The sequence below is a fragment of the Oryzias latipes genome, chromosome 4 (genome assembly GCF_053564925.1).
Source record: "Oryzias latipes strain Hd-rR chromosome 4, Olatipes_Hd-rR_3.1".
NCBI lineage: Eukaryota > Metazoa > Chordata > Actinopteri > Beloniformes > Adrianichthyidae > Oryzias > Oryzias latipes.
Genome location: NC_136240.1, coordinates 34,027,498 through 34,049,423, shown reverse-complemented (window position 1 = coordinate 34,049,423; position 21,926 = coordinate 34,027,498). Strand labels below are relative to the sequence as shown.

The following is a 21,926-nucleotide window of genomic DNA, read 5'->3' as shown; positions in this document are numbered from 1 at the left end:
TTTTCTACCTTTGAAACCTTTAAAGTGTTTCCTCCCAAGAGTTTTTTTAACGTCCAAATCAAAACTATGAGGCAAAAATATTTAATCACTTATACAAAAGTAGAGAAAAAAAGCTCAGCCTGTGACTTAAAGTAAACTCTTTACCTAAACTTTAGTTTTGTTCTAAATATTTGTCATGCCGTGACATAAAAAGAAAAATAAGCATAGTTCAGGAAAGAAAAGTTGATTAGTAAAAACAACTTAAAGATTCAAATAATTTTATTGTGTTATTATTATGTTATTATTATTATTATTATGAATATAGCAGTGTGAAACCATTTGCAAAAACACTTGAAGTATACTTGAGTATAAGTATAGCAAGTATACTAGCCATGTAGGAAATATACTAACTGAATACTTCTTCAGACTAAATTAAAACATATAAAGTTTACAATATATAAAAACTAAAGTAAATACTAAGTAAACTTGCATGTTATAGACTACATTTTGCTGAGAGACAAGCAAAAAGAATCATCTTATTTCTATTTTTTACATTTTAAAGTGTTTTTTTTTTTAACCAAATTTGCACTAGATATATGTGACAATTCTGAATTTGTCAATGACAATAAATTAAATAAAAGTAAGGATCTCGGTTGGTGCGCCGCTGCTTTTTGACAGCAGATGGGCGTTTCCCGCTTAATCAAAATTCATCCTCATGCGGTTTTTCGCCCCGACACGCCCCCAAGGTGGGCGGGAGCGAACTCTCAGACAAACTTGGATAGCTCAAAACAAGGAAAGAACCGCTTAAAGGGGTCAAAATGCTCCATCCTGATTGGCTGTCGTTCTGTCAATCATTCCTAAGTGACGTCAGCAGCAGCGCCACACTGGGTTGTTGAGGAGGAGTGGGTGACGAGGAGGGACCACGACTTGGAAAAAAAGAAGAAGCCAAATCGATAGAATGCACGGACAAAAGAGGGCCGTTTAACTGACAGTAACTTTTTACTGCGTCTTCTGGGATGCGTTACGGATTTGTTTCCCCAGGAATGAAGATCTTTTGTCTGTTTTATTTATTTAGTTGGCTGCAGTTCCAGGGATGGCTGGCCGAGCTAGCATAGCTTGCTAACACACTTAGCCTGTCACTGGGCGCCTCGGTCAGTGTGGAAGGGGAACTGCTCCGAGTGCGGACTCTGATGTGGATTTATTTTTTCGGGGAGCACTTTTATCCGGACGTTTAGGACGGCTCGCCGGCGTGAATGGACACTTTTAGACAAACGCGCGTTGCCGGCAGTGAGAGGGCGTACCGTAACCGTTCCCGTGCTGGTTTTGGGGCGGCTAGTCGGCCGGGTGATCCGCAACACAAATGTGGCCGTGGCATCCTTAGTCTCCGGAGCTGAATCTGGCAGGCTTTTTGTAAATGTCACGCTGAGATTGAAGCTTCTCTCTCTTTTTGTTAGAAACTAGCAGATCACTGCATGAACAGGGTTGTGTGCACATGCGCCCCAAAGTGCTGCTCCATCCATCCATGCTGCATTGATTCTAGCCTCTGTCTGTCTGAAGACTGTGGTTAACGGAACATCTCCACATTCTGCAGCTGCCAGCATCCGCATCGCATTATTTGGACCGAAGTGAAACTGAAAACGCTCTCTCATATACGGACGGGGGAAGGGTGGGGGGGGAATTTTTTTTTTAAAACTTTTTTTCACTGTCAGGCGTCGCACGGCGAACCTGTTGAGGCAGGCAGGCCTTTCCAGCTCATGCAGGGATGACTTTAGACTCCATGATGGCTTGTTGCCTGAGCGAGGAGGCGAAGGAGTCCAAGAGGATCAACGCCGAGATCGAGAAGCAGCTCCGACGGGACAAGAGGGACGCGAGGAGGGAGCTGAAGCTGCTGCTGCTGGGTACGTCCTCCTTTAAACACCCGCATTCATGACAGAGGACGTGTTTGAAGACAGCTGACCCTAAAATTCCATTTCTGGGTAGCTTGTAAGTGTGACGTAGGACCTACAACGGAAAACCACGTTTTCCATTCTGATGGATCCACTTGTAAATGACTAGATAGCACCCATGATGTTTGATTGGGGTGTGAGGGCTGTATGCTAGCAGGAGAGGGTGCATATAAAGGGATGATGGGAAATGAGGGAAGGCTTACTCCGCAACAATGATCCCGTCCACAACTCGGAGGTGAATTTCTGATTAATTGCTGCTGCTCTGCAGAAACTATGTCCTAGAAAAGGATAAGCTGTTTTATTTATTTTTGGCCTAAAAACGGCATCATCATAATTAAAAGAATACTGGAAATAGATCAAGAAATGATTTTAAAGCGCCAAAAATCCCGCGTTGAGATTAGTGGCGCTGAATGAATTCACATGCAAAACTCTGCCACCACAGATGCTCCAGCTAAATCGCTCACATCACCACAGGATTTGGTTAGAAACTGATATGGAAATGGATGTCTGCACCTTTCTAGTCACTTAGTTAAAACTGGCTCTGATTTTAATATGCCAAATATGTGTGCTTTGTTTGGCTAACACGAGAAACTGATGGCCACTTCTGTCAAAAGGCCATGCTGACAAAAGAAAAGGAAATCATTTAAATTGGCAGATTGTTTAATAACCTTTTGACGCTGCAGCGAAACGAGGCGTTGACTTCTGGGCATGAACCCATGCACTCGCTAAACTAGTTTTTTAAATGTCATTCTGTGCCAATGCTGTAGTTTCATAGTTAAATGCCAATTAAAGCTGTCATAACATCAGAATTTGGGGTGTGGAAAATTAAACATTTGAAAAAATAATGTTTAAATAGAAAAATAATGTACAATACAGCAGTACAGAAGTTTTTTTAAAGGAAGACTTCTTCTTCTTGCACTTTCGGCTTCTCCCATCAGGGGTCGCCACAGCGAAACAACCCTCCCTTGAGGACGATTCGCATGGTTAACTTGGCAATGTTTTTACGCCGAAGTCCCTTCCTGACGCAACCCTCTCAATCCAACCGGGCTTGGGACCGGCACAGCAGCAGAGAAGGGAATAGGGAGCAGCCCGGATTCGAACCCTGGTTTCACGGACGGAAGGCGCCGCAGACCAGCATGAGCTAATTTTAAAGGAAGACATTGCAATAAAAAAAAAAAACCCACACATAAACAAACAGCTGAAAAAGCCAGAATTAGCCAAACGCTAATGGCCTTGATGTTAAAACGCATAAATAAAATAAAAAAAATGTATAAATGGATTAAATACAACATGAAAACGTATAATTAAAACAGCATAAAACCATGAAAACACTAAAACATCTAAATATTGAGAAACTTTTTTCTATATCCACTAGTTTTTGACAATTTTTCATTTTTTTTATGCATTTTGTTTATTTCCCTTTCTGTTTTGCTTTTTTTTTTAAAATGTTTTGTTTTCTGTGGGATTTAAATAAAATGTTTTATGTCATACTCTGACGTGATCTCGTAACACTAGTACTGACAGGAATCATGAAAGATGCGTCTTTGTTTAGTTTGTGGTGGCAGGTGACTGAAGCCATACTTCCTCCTAAGGATGTTCTCCCACATGTGTGTGTCAACATCACAGCAGCTGACTGACATCAGAAAAACGCTTTCTTGTCCCATAGCTCCAACGGCCCCTCGTAGCTTTCATTGCGTTAGTTCTTTCTGTAAATCTCTTGTGCTGCAGCTTCAGATCTGTTGGCATCAATAGTGTTCCTGCTTTTCCTTGTCCTTTGGCTTTTCTACCCCACATCTCTAACTTGTATGTTTGATTGGGTCTCCAGGGAGGAGGGTGATCACCTGTTGAACTTATTTTCATCAGAAAACAATCAGATTTAGAAGCATCTATTCGAATGCCAGCCATCAGGAACATTTATATGGTGTCAATTAAGCTCCTAAGGTATTCAAACCTTATAGTTTATACATTAAAGCAGTGGTCCCCAACCTTTTTGTCACCGCGGACCGGTACAACGCAAGACACGTTTACTGCGGACCGGTTGGGGGGGTTGAGGTGCAACGCAAGGCACGTTTACCGCTGCCTGTTAAAGGCTTTTTTAGCGGGTGCAGGTTCCTCTTCTGTCCCATTATTGGACCGTTTCCCCTTGTCAAAGCAACTTTCTAAAGAAGTTTGTTTTTTGCTCATTTTGGTTGTTTGGGTTTCATTTTAGTGGGGTGTATCACGTGATGTTTGGTGTCGCGACTTTGACGTGCGTTAAGTGTGACGGATGTAACAGAGAGAATCCGGTCACTTTTCAAAATAAAACGTTTTTTTCGAAAAGAAAAACAATAAAATGGAAATTATTTTTTCTTTCTGTGCGTCCCGGTGCCAAAATTTCCCGCGGCCCGGTACCGGTCAGTGGCCCGGTGGTTGGGGACCACTGCATTAAAGGACTTCTTGAGAAATATTTTATTAATCCTAGTGACAATTCACAAGCAATTATTCTCAGGTTTTACATGACCGATCCTGACACTGTCGTATAAAATCGACTTCGTCTAATCCGTAAAAGTCCTGAAATGAGCCGGAAATCCGGCTAGCATTGAGCTAGCTAGCATGGCTAGCACAGGAGAACATTGTTTACAATGAATGGCACTAGTTTTTCATGCAACATCTTACTTTCTAGCATCTTTTTTCCCTAGCAGCTACTGGTGAAGCTCATCAGACTGTGCTGGCGTCCTCCGGTGACATAAAGTACACGTTTGATCGTTTCATATAGTAAAAGATTTGAAAAATATGAAAAACTCACCTTCTGAGACTCAGAGTTATTCGGTAGCCAATGAGCTACTGGATGTCGGGGATGTCCCGCCTTCCCTCCGCTTGATTGACGTGTCGCTGATTTTATGTGTGCTGGCTTTAGAATCAAAACCGCAGAAAATAAAAACGCGACTCAAAAGGACGATTTCAGAATGGTGGGAAAAAAGTCGGCAGCTGAGAAATATGGTTGTTCTTTGGGTTTATCGTTTGGTTGCAAATGCTGGGTTTGGGTTCTTAATTTATACATTGGTATTGGTGGATTCGGTGTTTTGATTCATGGTTTTACGGTTTTGATGCGCAATACATTATGCGCTGAATTGAAACCATACTATCTGCTCTTTGAGTCTTTCTGATTTATCAGATGGTAAACGGCTTTAAATACATTCATTTGGGAAAAGTAATCTTCTATAAATGTTAAATTAAAAATACATACCAATCTTTAAAAACATTTTTATTGTCCAAATTTGCTTGCAACATCGGCTTGTTTGTTCATTTTAGCAACTTTTGATCCAGAATTGTAAACTGTTGTAGATGAAGAAGCGCATTGCATTTGTCCAGTTTTTCCTGTACTTCATCAATTACACCGTGGGAGGAGACGATGAAAAAAAACTGCTGTGGCAGATTTTTCCTCGTAAACTTACAGAGTACAACATGCAGGTTTTCCATAGTGATGCACCATAATGACTTTTTACAACCAATACCACATATTTTCCTGCCTCTTGTAGCCAAAACAGAAATTCAATTTCACTTCAATTTATTTGTTTGTAGGATAAGCCCCTTGAGATGTGTCATCTCGTTTTCAAGGGGGTCCTCAACATACAACAAAACTAGCAAATACCGACATATACAGTTGAGCAAACTCCAAGGTCCCCACACTGCCGTTCCACTGACACGTCCAATAGTTAGAAATCGTACGGTAGCAGCGCAGGTTGACGTCAACCGGGGGCCGGTGATGACCAGACGACAGTCTGGCGATCCCGGCCCCCGTGGGTCCAAATGGTGAGACCGCATTGATGCTGCACAAAACCCAACATGGCGTTGAAAACATCACAGCGACTCGTTGTCTAAAAAATTTTAAAGTTGTAAATTTACAAGATTATATTGTGTGCTGAAAACCTGAGCTATGAATGACTGGTGGTGCAGAATGGCTCGCTTTTTATTTACCCCTGGGCTACCGGGCGGCCGATGGCACTCGATATGGACGCCTTCCGTCCGGAGACATTTACACATCGTCCAGTCAGAGCTGCTGGTGGTTGCCTCGCTGTCGCCAGACCTCGTAAAGGCGTCATCTACGCCCGACAGCATAAGCAAATGATTTCTACAACAAATATTCCTTCACAAATATTCTAAAATTTTGTTTCAATAAAATATATACCTTCAAAGCCACACGCATGGATCCAAACACCTTAAAAACATAAGATTACAACGCACATACACATTAACGTTTTATACAAATGTAAAGTTTTTATTCCTTCCGTGCAAATTTATTTTTTGGCTCCAAACATGTTTTAAGATTGAAATAAGGGAAAGTGGGGACATTCAGGACTTTAGCATCTCTAGTTTGTAACTTTAAAGCCTGGCAGTCACATGGAAGTAAACTTAATGTACAAAGTTTTTTTTAAATATTTAAATTTAGCAAAAGGTGAATCGATACGAGGGTTCCTACATATTCTGTTTGGTGTTCTGGTTGGTAAAAGATGAACTTTATTTAGCTTTATTCCTACACTTTTAATGAATACAATGAATGTTTTCTGTTGCAAAGTATATAAAATTTCTGCACCTCGCCAATATTTCAGGATTTACTGAAGTCCTTGGTGCGAAATTTATGCCACTGTCATTTAAAGTGTTTTTGTTAGTCACGTTAAACTTCCCTAGTGTCAATTGTCTAATTAAGGTCAATGTTTTAAAATAGAGAAATAATTCCTAAAATGGGAAAAACCTTCAGGTATGACACATTTGTAAACAAGACATGCATTGTTGGTTTAAACCATTTCATTCAGGTACCAGACAATTACTATTTTAGTGAATAAAAAAGGGCAATAAATGGATTTGTCTGTTTAATCATTACCAAATACAGCAAATAAAACTGATTAGAATTGGATCATGTCTTTTACCCCACCCAGAGCACATGTAGATTTTATTCAAGTTAAAACATAATTTCTCTGTTAAAGCCATAAATCTTGTAATTAAAATAGGAGCCAATGAACATACATATAAAATATGCACAGTAATCACCCAGGTGAGGTTTATTGGAGTTATTTGTTTTTTTTAGCAACACCCAAAGAAATTGCATACGTGAAGCTTTCCTTGTATGCCAACGTGACTCTTACAGTAGGCTCAGCTGATAAGCTCTGTGTTGGTATATTTGTTTGGTTCTATGCTAGCTGCTTCCACGGTAACTGCAGGCTTTGTTGGTTTTTGTTTGAATAAACTTGCACACGTCCAGATGAACAACCCAGAGCATGGCGAGAACAAAATCACCTAGAACATTTCCTGGAGTGGTTTGGGGCTTTCACACTGGCAGGGTTCTGCTCCAGTTCTGGTTCCAGGACCAAGCCTTTACCCTGCCGACTTCTTATATGGAAAGAAAATGTTTCAAAACACAGATGGAATGTTCCAGTCTAGAACTAAAATAAGTTGCTTCTGTGTTTGTCAGTGATATGGTAAATGAGGTCAATATTAGTGAGGTCCCTTCCTTTTTTTTGTTCATGATGGTTTTCCAGAAAGTGCCAAGACCCTGAAACTCCAGAGTCAAAACTAGAACGCCTTCTTTTATGAAATGACATTTAGATAATTCTGCTTATGGTCAATGGTCATAGTTTTTGTCAGTTTCTTCTCGATCACTTTTGTTGATGTGTTTAACATTTGGATCATCTGAGTGTTGGGTGATGTTAAAAAAATTATTAGTTTATTGATCTTTTAAAAGTAGCAACAGTACATTTTTAGATGGTCCACATAATTATTCAATAGTTTATCATGGAGGTTTAAGGTTTTATCATGAACAACTGTTCTTTTTCAGATCAATAGAACTGAGGATGTAGCTCCAGACTTTGCTATCCGTAGCCCCTCCCACGTGTAAGGAGCTCGCCGCTCCACGGCCTAAAGAGATGCAAACGTCTCCTTTGATAGATGATGATGAGCGCTAGCGCCGTGGCGGAAATGTCAGTGTTTCTGCTGTCAAAGTATTGGTCGCATCCATCACCATCCTTTTGAATGACTTATCGTGTCAGTTGGTTTGTGTTTATTCGATTATTATTTAATGGAAACGGAGTATTTGGAAAATGTTATGTTTTTCTACATTTCTAGAATTTCGATAACGTTTTGCGCAAATGTGTGATGGAAACGCAGCTACAGATTAGTTGCAAATGCTGAGCTACAAGACTTCTCAATACTTCAGTATTTAGCATAGTTGAGTAATTACAGATTTTATTTTGTTCTAATGTCCTACATTCACTCTTTCACATCCCAGAAAAAAAAAACACTTAATAAATATCAAGTAGGCCTGCACAATAAACCGCAAATTTATAGGTATCGGGATATCAAGCTGTGCAATACTGCATTTCGCGAAGACGGAAAAAATTATGATAAATATGCTAAAACAATCTTATGGAAGCTTGGAGTATTTAACAAATCAAAAAAATCCCTTTATGCATTTGACCAATCAGATGGAGCCTTTTTATGTTAGATGCTCTCCTCCAATGTAGATGAGGGTCATTTAGAGTATAAGTTAAGGTATGTTGGCTCTTATTTAAATCAAACTGTTGCAGTGTAATGGAAATATTTTTGGTTGTTTTATTATTTGTTCATGTATCACAAGTTATATCGTCATCGCAATATTGATCACTAATATCGCAAATCGCGAGTTTTCCTCATAGCGTCCATCCCTAATGCCAAGTGATGTTTTTCAATACTTTTTGAAGGCAAAGCAGCTTGGTTTGCAAATCACATCAGAATTTCTCATGCAGCTCAGTTGGTTAAGGAAGTGATGTCGACACCCTCAGAGTTTTGGTATTATACATCAGTCAGACCTGTAAAAGATTCCTTGGTGTGTCTCATGATGGACCTTTTTCAAGTCTGAAGAAAGGTGCATTCCAGCACTGACTCATTCCCCTCACACGTTTACTTTGGTTAGAAAGGCAAGATTCATTTTCGCCTACAACTTGTTTCTAGATATTTATGAAATTAAGAAGTGCTTTGAAAGATTCAATGTCAGCTTTGTGTTGTTTATCTGTCACTGGGAACCCAGGTAGCAGAAGTTGCTGCTGCTAATCAAGGTTCCTATTCTAAGCCGTTGATTCATTCTTCCCCCCGTTGGCAAAAGCAGCCCTTCCTGTGCTCACCGTCTTGACTTTTTGTTCATCACATCTTTTAAAAATGAAATGATTTTGTTTCAAACAAACTTCTTTTATCAAGCACCTTCCATCAACATGCGTAGAGCACGAGGTGCTTGACATAAAAGACATCTAAACACAGGTAAAAACAATAAAAAGTCATAAAAGCACAATCGACTAAATCAATCAAAAGACGAACCTAAAATAGTAGAAAACTCTGTGACTTGCCTCAACATATTTTTGGGATTTTATGTTTCAATTTCAAACGGTGGCTCAGTATTTGTCAACAGGATTGGTGCTGTTTATTGAGAGTGTCTTTTTAAATAATTGTAGCAGTTGAGATTTTCTGTCAAATTATACTTTTTCTTTAAAAAGAAAAATCCATAAAATTCCATGTCGGGCACATGGAAGCATTGAGTACAAAAACACTGTTTCACTACGTCACGCACATTTGTAATCTTTGTGCGAAGAGGATACATTGTGCATCGCCATTTGCTTCCAATATATTTATGTTTCTGTATTGTTTTGGCCGAAGATTATTTAGAAGTATCTGAGATTTGAAAGTGAGCCTTCTGAATACACACTAACCTATCAGCTGGTGTTTTCTGCCACATTTTTAGTTCAGTAAAAGGGTTGCCTTGGCAACAAGCATTACCCCAAAAGAGAGAAGCTCCAGTCAGTGTACAGTGACTTTAGTGAGCAACTGTTATCAGTTAGGCAGGAAAATGGTCGTATGTTTTCGCTGAAGCAGTTCATGCCTGCAAAAGAGCATTGCTGTGCACGATAGTTGCCTCAGAAATGATGTATTGTTAAAAATTTGAGCTGTCAAGCTTTTTGCATTTCAATGCATTCACTAATATTGTCCAGAATGTCATTTTTATCTGTGCACAATAATTTTGGCATTTTTAAAAATTTTGCATAATTTTTAAAATGTAGTTGTTTTTTTTTTAGTTCACATCAAAGCACCTTTGAAACAGTTAAATCTTTTAACAGTTAAAACAACTTACTTACTTCCAGGACTTCCTTGGAAAAGAGGTTTTTAATCTCAATGGGAGTTTCCTGGTTAAATAAAGGTTAAATAAAATAAAACAAAAAAAACCTTATCCTGTCCAACAGCTGAGCATTTAGATAGGAGCTGAAAGCCTCTTGTGTTGTCTATTTTACTGTTACAATGGTGGTTATGAATCTTCTGACACACAAGGTGTATATTTGTACAAACCCCTTTTGTAATTTGGGCTAAACTTTATTTATTTTGACATTGATTACATTTGTAATCGTTTTTTGTTGGACCGGACGGAAAAGAAGAGGAGGGAAGAAGAGAGAGGAAGGAAGGGGGGGGGGGGGGGTAATTGCACAAAAGACAGGGGGGAAGGGGGGGGGGTAGAATTATAAAACAGGTTGCTGGAAGTTGATCATCTTTACTGCCAGGTGTAAATGTTAGACAAAAGGGGCGGGGCCTAAACACACAGACTCACATGTTACCAACATATCTTTTGGCTCCAAAAATCCTCACATACAAACATGTCAACATGTACACAACACAACTACAGTTCACACGCACATACTGATGCATACAAACCATCACATTTGATACATTTCATTCTGTCTATTCTATTTGTGCAAAGGTGAGACAGCACCTGTGATCAAGTGAGTGTTTCTGTTCTGCTAGGGTGAATTATGGAAGGTTAAACAAAAAAAAAAAAAAAAAAAGAGGGAGAGTGCCCGATCATCCCCCACACCAAGACCCCTACCGAGGCAGCCGTGGTAGCCAGTACCCCCTCTGACACTCGCACGGGACAGCTGATAGAGGAAATCTGCCCGCTGGGCAATCATGTCACGGCAAATCATTGTTACATTAACCAGGATTTAAAATACATATATTCTCTCCTTTCCTTTTCCGTCCGGTCCAACATAAAAGATTTCCAAATATGATTAAAATAAATAACATTTGGCCTCGATTACAAAAGGGGTTTATTCAAACATACCTCTGGTTTGTCAGAAGATTCATAACCGCTGTTGTTAAAGTAAAATATGTCCAACACAAGAGGCCTTCAGCTCTCATCTGTTTGCCCAGCTGTTGGACAGGACAAGTAAAAAAAACAAAAAACAATATATATATATATATATATATATATATATATATATATATATATATATATATATAAATAAATAATTGAAAGACAAGATCATGTCTAGAATGAACACTTGGCAACCTCGACACCAGCTACAACGGTTAAGTGATGTACCGCCTCAAAGTCTACTGGAAACTGTGAATGAAGCATTGAGGGCAATTCCTACCACAACCATCACAGAAACCAATGAACTGGTTTACACTTCAGCAGCAGTGATCCTTGAGATGCTTGGCTATAAGAGTAACCATGGGAGAAAACAATACCCACCATGGAAGCAACGGTTAGAGGCCAAAATCAAGGCAACTCGGAAGGATGTGAGTAAGCTGACAGAGGCTCAAAGAGGTACAATGAGAAAGCAAGTACCTAAGAGATACAGCCAGATGCCCATACCTGAAGCACTGGAAACTGCCAAACAAAGGCTCTTAGCCTTGAGCAGCCGCCTAAAGAGGTACACAAGAGACAATGAAGCCAGATGGATAAACAGGCTGTTCGCAACTCAACCTGCGAAAGTGTACGCTCAGTGGCAGGGTCAAAACAGCCGAGCAGACCCACCAAGGCTAGAAACTGAACAGTACTGGAAAAGTATATGGGAGAAAGAGACAGCATATAACAGCAATGCCCAGTGGCTGGTCTCTCTGAGAGAAGAACATAGCAACCTCCCTGAACAGAATCCAGTAACCATCACAGTGGCAGACATCCAAGAAAGAGTCTCAGGTATGAAGAACTGGACAGCACCGGGCCCTGACATGATACATGCCTACTGGCTAAAGAAGCTCACAGCACTCCACGAGCGCCTGGCAGCACAAATGAACCAGCTGCTAAGAGATGGGACTCACCCCGAATGGCTAACAGAAGGCCGAACGATCCTGATCCAGAAGGATCCCTCAAAGGGTGCAGTCCCATCCAACTACCGGCCAATAACCTGTCTCTCCACAACATGGAAGCTCATGTCAGGCATCATTGCAACCAAGATAAATAGGCACATGGATCAATTCATGAGTAACACACAGAAAGGCATTGGTAGAGACTCCAGAGGAGCGAAACACCAACTCCTGGTTGACAGAACAGTCGCTCAAGACTGCAAGTCACGACACACCAACCTGTGCACAGCCTGGATTGATTACAAGAAAGCCTATGACTCAATGCCACACACGTGGATCACTGAATGCTTGGAGCTGTACAACATAAACAGGACTCTAAGAGCCTTCATAGGAAACTCAATGAAGCTGTGGAAAACCACCCTTGAAGCCAATGGGAAGCCACTTGCACAAGTGCCCATCAAATGTGGGATATACCAAGGTGACGCTCTGTCCCCACTGCTGTTCTGCATAGGTCTGAACCCCCTCAGCCAAATAATCAACAAGACTGGCTATGGATACCGACTCAGAAATGGGGCCAACATCAGTCACCTCCTCTACATGGATGACATCAAGCTATATGCTAAGAGCGAGCGTGACATTGACTCCCTGATCCACACCACCAGGATCTACTGTACTGACATTGGGATGTCATTCGGGCTCGAGAAATGCAGCCGGATGGTGACAAAGAGAGGCAAGGTAGTCCACACAGGAGGGGTCTCACTCCCAGAAGGAACAATAGCAGACATCGAGGACAGTTACAAGTACCTCGGAATTCCACAGGCAAATGGCAACCTGGAGCAGGCAACAAGGAAAGCTGCAACAGCTAAATACCTCCAACGGGTAAGGCAAGTCCTGAGAAGCCAGCTCAATGGCAAAAATAAGACCCGGGCAATAAACAGCTACGCACTGCCAGTTATCAGATACCCTGCAGGAATAATAAGATGGCCAAAGGAAGAGGTACAGACCACGGATGTTAAGACACGAAAGCTCCTCACCATGCATGGAGGGTTCCATCCCAAATCCAGCACCCTGAGACTGTATGCTAGCCGCAAGGAAGGAGGCCGAGGACTAGTGAGCGTAGAAGCCACTATCCAGGATGAAACATCCAAGATGCATGAGTACATCAAGCTCAAGGCCCCAACTGACAGTGTGCTCAGTGAATGTCTCAGACAATGGAGAACAGAGGATACAGTGCTGGAGGACAGATCCTCATGGGAGGACAAACCCCTGCATGGGATGTACCACCGGACCATAACTGAAGTGGCTGATATCAAGAAGTCCTACCAATGGCTAGAGAGGGCTGGCCTACAGGACAGCACTGAGGCACTCATCCTGGCAGCTCAGGAACAAGCCCTGAGCACCAGAGCCATAGAGGCTCAGATCTACCACACCAGACAAGACCCAAGGTGTAGGCTGTGCAAAGAGGCACCTGAAACAATCCAGCACATAACTGCAGGGTGTAAGATGCTGGCAGGTAAAGCATACATGGAGCGCCACAATCAAGTGGCTGGAATAGTATACAGGAACATGTGTGCAGAATATGGACTGGAAACCCCAAGGTCAAAATGGGAAACACCCCCGAAGGTGGTAGAGAATGAAAGGGCAAAAATCCTGTGGGACTTCCAGATCCAGACTGATAGGATGGTAATGGCGAACCAACCAGACATTGTAGTGGTGGATAAAGAACAGAGGAAAGCCGTTGTGGTGGATGTGGCAGTGCCAAGCGATGGGAACATCAGGAAGAAGGAACATGAGAAACTGGAGAAATACCAGGGACTCAGAGAAGAACTGGAGAAAGCCTGGAAAATGAAGGTGACAGTGGTGCCTGTGGTAATTGGAGCACTCGGGGCAGTAACCCCCAAGCTGGAGGAGTGGCTACAACAGATACCTGGAAAGATCTCAGACATCTCAATCCAGAAAAGCGCAGTGCTAGGAACAGCTAAGATACTGCGCAGAACCCTCAAGTTCCCAGGCCTCTGGTAGAGGACCCGAGCTTGAGTGAGAAACCACCCATGAAAAGGGTGAAAGGGGCAAGTTTTTATATATATATATATATATATATATATATATATATATATATATATATATATATATATATATAAATCATTCAAAACAATAGAATTCTGATAAAAAGTTGTGAAATAATTCTGATCTAAAAGAAATACAGCCACTTCCTGTCTACAGAAATGAAGTTGGTCTAAATTTTTTTCCAGTGGGGCTGCTGTGGTGTTAGAGGTTGTTGAGTGGCCAAAGTTCACAAGTGCCCTACCTGTGGGGCAAGATGCTAAACTGAACTCTTATAGCTGTGGGACTGTTGGCGCAGAGCAAACCCTTACTCGTTGCTGAGAGCTTGGAGCTTGAGGCTTTTTCAAAGCTGCTCAATTTGTAAAAAGAGTAACACAGCAACTTAATTTACCTTTCTGCTTAACTTTCTTAATATATGTCCTCCATCAATAGAAAAATGCCACCAGAAACACGTTAAGAATACCATTTTCATCTGAGTGGGTCTTTAACAAATGAACTGGTTACTGTGCCTGTACCATTTCAATCCTAATTTTTGCTGTACATTATTACGGTAATGCCATAATGTGGAACAAAGAACGCAGAAATGAGAATTCTTCGCTAATTGCGGTTTATGCTCCTTCTCAAAGATCCTGTCTTGATGGAGTAGAGGCGGTGTTCTCCGGCTCTGGACTCAACTGAGTTTAGAGGTCAATATTTTAAAAATAGTATCCTTGGTCATATGGTATAAGTACAACGATCTCTTGATGTTGCTCAAATGGTGTTTGAATAAATGTGTTTGGTTTTGTGGTTGCAAGAGATGGAAATCATCCTGCAGAGAATAGTCCGTAATAAAGGCTGATTTTGAATTTTCCTACTGCAAGTCTCAAATTTAATTTTTTGTTTTGTGTGAATCACAAAAATTGGAAACAAGGTTTAATTATTATATCTTGTTCTTGTTTAGCTTTTTTTAGTTTGATCACGGAAAAGAACCATTAAAGAAGCAAAATCCGTTGTGGGGTTTTCCTGAGCTGGGATCATTTTCTGTCAAATTAAAAAATAAACATGCAAAATTGCTCTAAAAAATATGCAAAATATTGTGACCGCAAAAGGTGAACGTTATAGTGAGGTACCACTGTAAAAAAAATAAAAAAATAAAAATCGGTTATTCTTACAATTAAAAAAATATGCATGAGTGCAAACCTGTAAGCAACTAGAAGAAAATAATACCAATTGAATGCAAACCTCATAAATGATCTCTTCAGGGAAAAGGCCGTTTTAATGTGAAGGTAATAAATGAAGTCTTTTCAGTGCTGATTCACTAATACCATGTGGCCTGCTTTCTGTAGAGGAGCTCAGCTGGAGTGTTTACCAACAGACACTGACTTGTGACTCATATTAAGTATACAAACTGTCTGAAAACACTCGAGAGTCTGCAGGTTCTCTAGAACATTGACTCTGAGACTCTGAGAAATGACTCAAAGGAAAAAGTCCCATCGGAAGGACGTCGGCTCCTTCCTGCTCGTCTTTGCAGATTCTTCCTCTGGTAATTACCTGCTGCGTTTTTCTGGAAACAAGGGATGTCAGTCAAGCAGTCCTATTTGTTAAACACCAGGGAAGGTTTTGATGAACTTCTGAAGGTAACATAAAGTCTTGATGTAGGTATCTTAATACAACAGTGATGAGAAACCAGCTCTCTAACTTCAATCAAAGTTGGGTTTAAGGCCTAGTTTCCACTAAGTGCAGTGACGTGCGGTCAGGTGAGGCAAGTGAGGCTCAGCCACACCTGCCATGATTGTGATAAACTAGAAAGGTAAATTAAGTAAATAGTTTCCACTGATTTGTGTTAAATATACATTTTCAGTCAACTCAACATGTTTTTCACAGTTTCTGAGGTTAAATTCGCAGAATTTGAGTGTTGCGCGATCACAGACGGAACGGAAACTCCGGGTGAGGCTCTGAAGCGCCGTGCCTCATGTCCGACGGCAGAGTTCAATGTTAACAGAGACGTGCGCTGAAAACACTGCTGTAGGCCCGCAGGAAAGGCTTCAGGTGAGGAAAGCCTCACCAGCAGGGGGCAGACGTGAGCTGACAGCTGCTTTGTAGCTACACTGTAGGGTTGTGCTGGTGGACAATACCATCGTAAGGCCAAACATGTTTTTCAATGTTTGTTTTTTAAAATTAAATCGGAGTAAGTGGAAAAAAATTTAAGTAAAATCATTTATTTTATTTTTAGGATCATTTTCACAAACAACTTTTGATAACACTCTTTAAAGCACCAGAATTTGAAGTTGGAAAAATACCAGAAATAGTTACTGAGGGTCAAATGTGTGCTGAACACATCTGTATACTTTAATTTGTTTACAGTATATATGAATAATTTATACACAAGAAGAGTGTTCTATCCGTCTATAAAATAAATATTCTCTGTAGGACAAATGTGTTCTTGTGTGTATTTTATAAGCTGTTAGCTGCTGTTGGATGAATGCTGAAATATTTAGTTCTTGCGATTGTAAATCTGACTCTAGAGAAGTCGGTGCCTCACCAGCCATCAACCTCACCGCACGTCACTAAGTGGTACTACCAGAGGAGTAATATTATACTTCAGGTGAGTGTTTCCACTCTAAGTTGGACCCCCATGAAGCTCAATGGAGGTCATCCAACAGCATATATATATATAAAAAACATTTTGTTGTTCAAAGATTGCATAGACGAATGCTGCCGTTTTCTTGGTGCATTCTTTTGTCCTAATGACCTTCAAGGTTTTCAGTAGGTCTGCCCTGTTCCATTTTTCTATGGACCTACAACCAATAGGGGCAAAAAAAATGTACGATTAGCTCCTGTTTAATGGGTCAATTTTATATTGGAAACGCTTAGAAGACTGGACTGGAACGGACCGCACCGGACCGTACTGGTCAGTGGAAACGAGCCTTTTACGCAAAAGGAGCTGTGGGAAATATGAAAAATCTTTCTGTATAAAATAAAGAAGTTTTAAAGGTTTTTTATGCCTTTATTTTTTTTCTAGCAGGGCCAAGAGAAAATTGGATTTTGTTATTTTATTTGATAGTGTTTATTTGATACCTGTAAAGCAAAAAGGGGAAATATTACAGGTTGTGTATGTTCAGCTGCTATTTTTCTCCGCTTCTCACATTACAGGGTGTGCAGACAGTCAGAGTCCTGCTTGCCAGACTAAAGTGTCTGGTAGCTTTTGCTGAGCTTGTTCTGGTTGCTGGAGTTTGAATTGCAGAGCCACTCCTTGTTTGACGTCTATTGTGTTTGTCTACGTTTCTGTTATTTATACACCGTTGGCAAAGAACAAAGTCATATTTGCTTTTTATCGAAGGTGAACATTTTCAAGGGCTGTGTCTTTGGAAAAGAGCCCATCTCATTGCTGTCACCTTGAATACGTTTAAATATCTCCTCGAAGATGAATTCTAAAAAAATGTGAAACCCTTGAACTGGAACACTCGTTCTTTATTTTCTCTTGAGCATACATTAAAAATCTGTAATAACAGTTGCATTAAAAAAATACTTTTTTTTAAATTGTCGAAGAATTCTGTCTTAACCGGAGGATTGTCTGTTAAGAATCCTCTCATTTTGACTGAAATGTGGCAAAAGCTAAAACCAGGCGAGTCTGGTCAGTGCTGAAGGAAAATCCATGACATTTTCTCAGAGTTGCTTTAAAAGAACGAGCTGATGAAAGGAAGTTTGGAACCTATGGAGCTTTTTATGTAAAGGTTAGCATTTCATAATGTGCATAAGCAAAAGGACCTTTTCTTTGAGTCTACAGCTATCATTCGTTGTCCTCGTTGAGTCCACATGGTGAACTGTGACTGACTGAAGCTACGTTCACACCAGGCATGTGGTGCGAGCTCAAGAACACGCTAATCACACGTTTAGCATGAACTTCCTACTGGAAAAGCGCGGTGTAGGTACCATAACTATTTGGCCTGCAACAACCGTTCGGTTTCCTTCGACTAGTGCTGACGTCACATTATGTGATTGGCTGTCTGTTGGTCCAATGATGTGTCAGATAGTGATTGGTCTGGACAAATTACTATACCACCATAGAAGAAGAAATTATGCGGTCCGTAGTAAACAAACAGACCTCCGACACAGAGCAAGATGATTTTCTAAAGGTGCTTTCATGATTATTATAAAGTGCATTTGCAGTCGAACGGACTGCGGTCCGAACCCTTCTCCAGACTGCACACTATAAGCACCTTCCCTGCCTGCGAACACGAAGCTACGAGACTCCAGCTGTTCTGCTCAGAGACTCGGTTCGCTCTGTGGAGCAGCATGTTCATTCTAACAGCCACAGATCTTTTTACAAAGTGGGTTGTAGCAAAAATCTCTCTATAAACTCTACAAGGAATAATGTCAGACACAACTTAGGAGGGAAAAGAACTTTATGTTACAAAAGGAAACGTGAAATAAAAATATGTAGAGCCCGAGCAGATCTCCACGCTACATAGTTTGTCCAAGTAGGGTTACCGTATTGTGACGTTATCCTCAGTCGAAAGGACCTCGAACGGTTATTGCAGGCTGAATGGGCACGGTACCTACAATGGAGCAGCTTCTTCTTTGTTTTCTTTTTTGTCTGTTTTCTAGCGCATGTCCACCACCTACAGTTTTGGTGTAAAATGTCAAAGCTGTGAAAATCTGGTGACTTTTTCCGATATACGAAAGACTTGGGCTGTGTCTGAATACCCGCCCTCACCCTTGACTACTAAAAAAACTATGAACTATCTAACTATGTAGTGCCCTGGATTTTAAAATGCAATTTGGACGCCATGTTCACTACTTTTTTTTTATGTCACTGATGTCACTGATATGATGTCATTGATTTCACAAAGTTAAAATCGAATTGATATGAGCGTTTTACGATGATTATTTAGGAGTCCACTGTCTTCTGAGGATAAAAACGTTAATGATTTATTAATTCCAACGATTAATCTATTATTCCGACGTAATCTATTGCGGTCTATATTCGCCGATCTAGTGAGCACCAGTGCACTGGTTTTTCGCAGAGACTCTAGGGCACTGGACATTGGAATCGTAGATTCGGACAGCACTAGAAGATGGCTAACGGCCTATATAGTGAGTAGGGAAGGAATTCGGACACAACCTTGGTGTCATAATTCCAGCCGGGCACAAACCCCAATTATTAATTTCTCCTCCACGATCACTTCTCAAACGGTTGGCACTTCTGTGAATAAAAAGGGACGCCAATCCATACATCTCTACCAGATCAGAGTCCCTGATTGGTCAAAGTTCAGCCTGGTTTAGCTTTCACGTCACGTTCAGAGACCGCATGTTTTGTGCGTAGAGCCGGAGAATGTTCTTGAAAAAGTGCCTAACTACGTGTGAAGACAAACGTTTTGAACGCAGAAGCCCGAAATATGCATTTCTGGGCGTTTACATAGACTTTTCACTGACAGTGGTCGATTGAACGGCCGTTGCTGAGGGGGGCCGCTTGACAGGCTACATCAGCTTTGGTCCTTTGATTTAATTTCCCGATCTTCTGGTGGTTGCCCACTCTGGCTTAGAAGTTTCCTATGTTTCAGGTACCGGAGAAAGCGGCAAGAGCACCTTCATCAAGCAGATGAGGATCATTCACGGCTCCGGCTACACAGAAGAAGACAAGAGGGGCTTCACCAAACTGGTCTATCAGAACATCTTCACCTCCATGCAGGCCATGATCCACGCAGCTGAGAACCTCAACATCCCCTACAAGTATGAAGAGAACAAGGTATGTGCCATACAGAATCAACATATTCATAGTCAGGATTTATGTAGCTTTTGCTATGGTTTGTATTGTGTTGTGTTTAGTTAAAATCAGGAGTTTTGCATTTTTAGACAATATTTTTGAGTATCGAAGCCTCGGAAATAAAGGAACAACTGTGAATAAAGTCAGAAATGAATAAAATGCAGTTACTAAAAGACATGAACGCTGAATTATGATTCAAATCCTAAAAAACTGTTATGAGAACACATTTGAATGAGATGTATGGTAAAAGAAAAACATGTTGGAGGGCAGAAACTTGTAACTTTCTTTGCTCTTCTCTTAGAATAATGCTCTGCTGGTGCGGGACGTGGACGTGGAAATGATTTCCAGATTTGAGCAGCCGTACATTAAGGCAATAAGGATGCTGTGGTCAGACCCCGGCATCATGGAGGCATACGACCGGAGGAGAGAGTACCAGCTTTCAGACTCAACCAAATAGTACGTCTAACTAACATCGGTGGATTTTCTGTTCCTGTTCTGTGTTCAGAGGCTCTAAAGTACGCTGTTCGGGGGGTTAAAAAAGTCTTTAAAGAAGAAAATGATAAACAATTGGTCATAAATGTTAGCTCAACTTCTTGTTGTGTCTGAAGGAGTTTGCAACAAATCCAAATGTAAAAAGAAAAAAAAGAGTTTTGGTGGTTCCCTCCGCCAGGGATGGGGCGGGGGACAGAAGATCAGAAGTCCCTCTTCCTTGTGTCATGTATGTGTGTTAGTGAGCGTGTGTGTGTGTTGGAGTGTGTATTTTGTAATGTAAAGGGTGTGTGTACTAAAGGTTGTGGTTAAAATTGGCGGGGAGGGCACTGAGAGGTCATGTTTATTTTTTTATAATAATTCTAGATGTTTTAAGGCTCTAAAACCCCTCACTGCACACTTCATACGCTTTTCTCAGACATACATTAAAGACCCACTCTTTTTTTTCACATGTTTTTAAAGAAACTTAGGCTTAAAGTTGCATTTCTGGGTATTTCTTGATTCAAATCCTTGAAAATCAGGAGCAGATGAAGAAATGCTGTTTGAGAAAGCTTGTAGCGGAGAGGTAGGCACCATCATGGGCGGTCCACTGGCTCCCTCTATTCTGAGGCATCCGCTTGCAGACAAACTGATCCATGTGTGTCTTAGTTTTCCTCACTTTGGCTAAAAACGGCATCATCGTAATTAAAAGACCGAGGAACGCTTTGAAATTTAAATGATCGGAGTGGGTCTTTAACATGATCACACTTTTCTTTCTTGGTTAAACTCTCAAATTCCAAACCTTCAACAAAAAAGAGAAGATCTGTGTAAAATGTCTGTAATTTTGACTAACTGAATGCGTTCTGGAGAAGACATGGCACAGAGGATGGCGCCCCTCTGCTGCAGCTTCTGTTTTGAAGACTGCAGTCAGATTTTAGTTCTGAGTTGGACGACTCTTCACCTTGTGGTTTAAACGGAGCCGATCATTTCCATGTCGACTCATTCTAAAGTGTAAAAGCCTGTTCATAAGTCCATGAAGTATGACAGACAACACAGAGATAATTAAACCCGCTAGTAAAGAAGTAATTAAAAGTGGGTGGAGCCAAGTCCTTCGTACCAAACGTTTGACATTGTGTAATAAGGGTGTGGCCTTCCAACAAGCTCACTCATGATATTAATTATATTTGTAAATATAATTAAAACACTTGGCTGTGTCACAAACAAATGACGACCAAGTTGACCTGGTTTGGTCGGAGCCGGAAGTAACCCGTATTCTATAGGTGAGGTCTAAAGACGCAACGATTCCACTTTTCCCTGTGATTCCACTGTTGGGTCACCGTTTTGTTTCGCTTCATTTTTTTTAATTTGTGTTTCACAAAATGACGAGAAAAAAACATTCAGCAAATCCTTTTCATAATCAAGTAAAAATGAAGAAAAAAAACGTTCAGTAAGCCTGTTGTAATGTCATAAAAGGTTAAATTATAAACATGTCTTTGACACTTTTAACATTAACACACTGGTAGTGATGCGACGGATCTCTTTCCCCATGATTCCGTTCATTTGAGTGACATATGATTTGGTTTTAAATGGAGAATTTCTAGTGATGTCAGACTCGCTCGCCTCCAGTTCTCATATACAGTCTGTGG

At 40.8% G+C, this 21,926-nt stretch overlaps 1 protein-coding gene across 2 annotated transcripts in view; it reads left to right on the top strand.

Annotated features, from left to right (window-relative positions):
• Window positions 1-860: 860 nt before the first annotated feature.
• The window catches only part of LOC101158934 (guanine nucleotide-binding protein G(q) subunit alpha), a 30,268-nt gene continuing 9,202 nt past the window's right edge, over window positions 861-21,926 (top strand). The window contains exons 1-3 of one of the 2 annotated variants that reach the window (XM_004068351.5): window positions 861-1,877; window positions 19,610-19,794; window positions 20,114-20,268. In XM_004068351.5, coding sequence (XP_004068399.1) covers window positions 1,742-1,877; window positions 19,610-19,794; window positions 20,114-20,268 — 476 coding nt within the window. In that variant the 5' untranslated portion in view covers window positions 861-1,741. The remainder of the gene's footprint in view (window positions 1,878-19,609; window positions 19,795-20,113; window positions 20,269-21,926) is intronic. The other variant, XM_004068352.5, reaches the window with a different exon arrangement.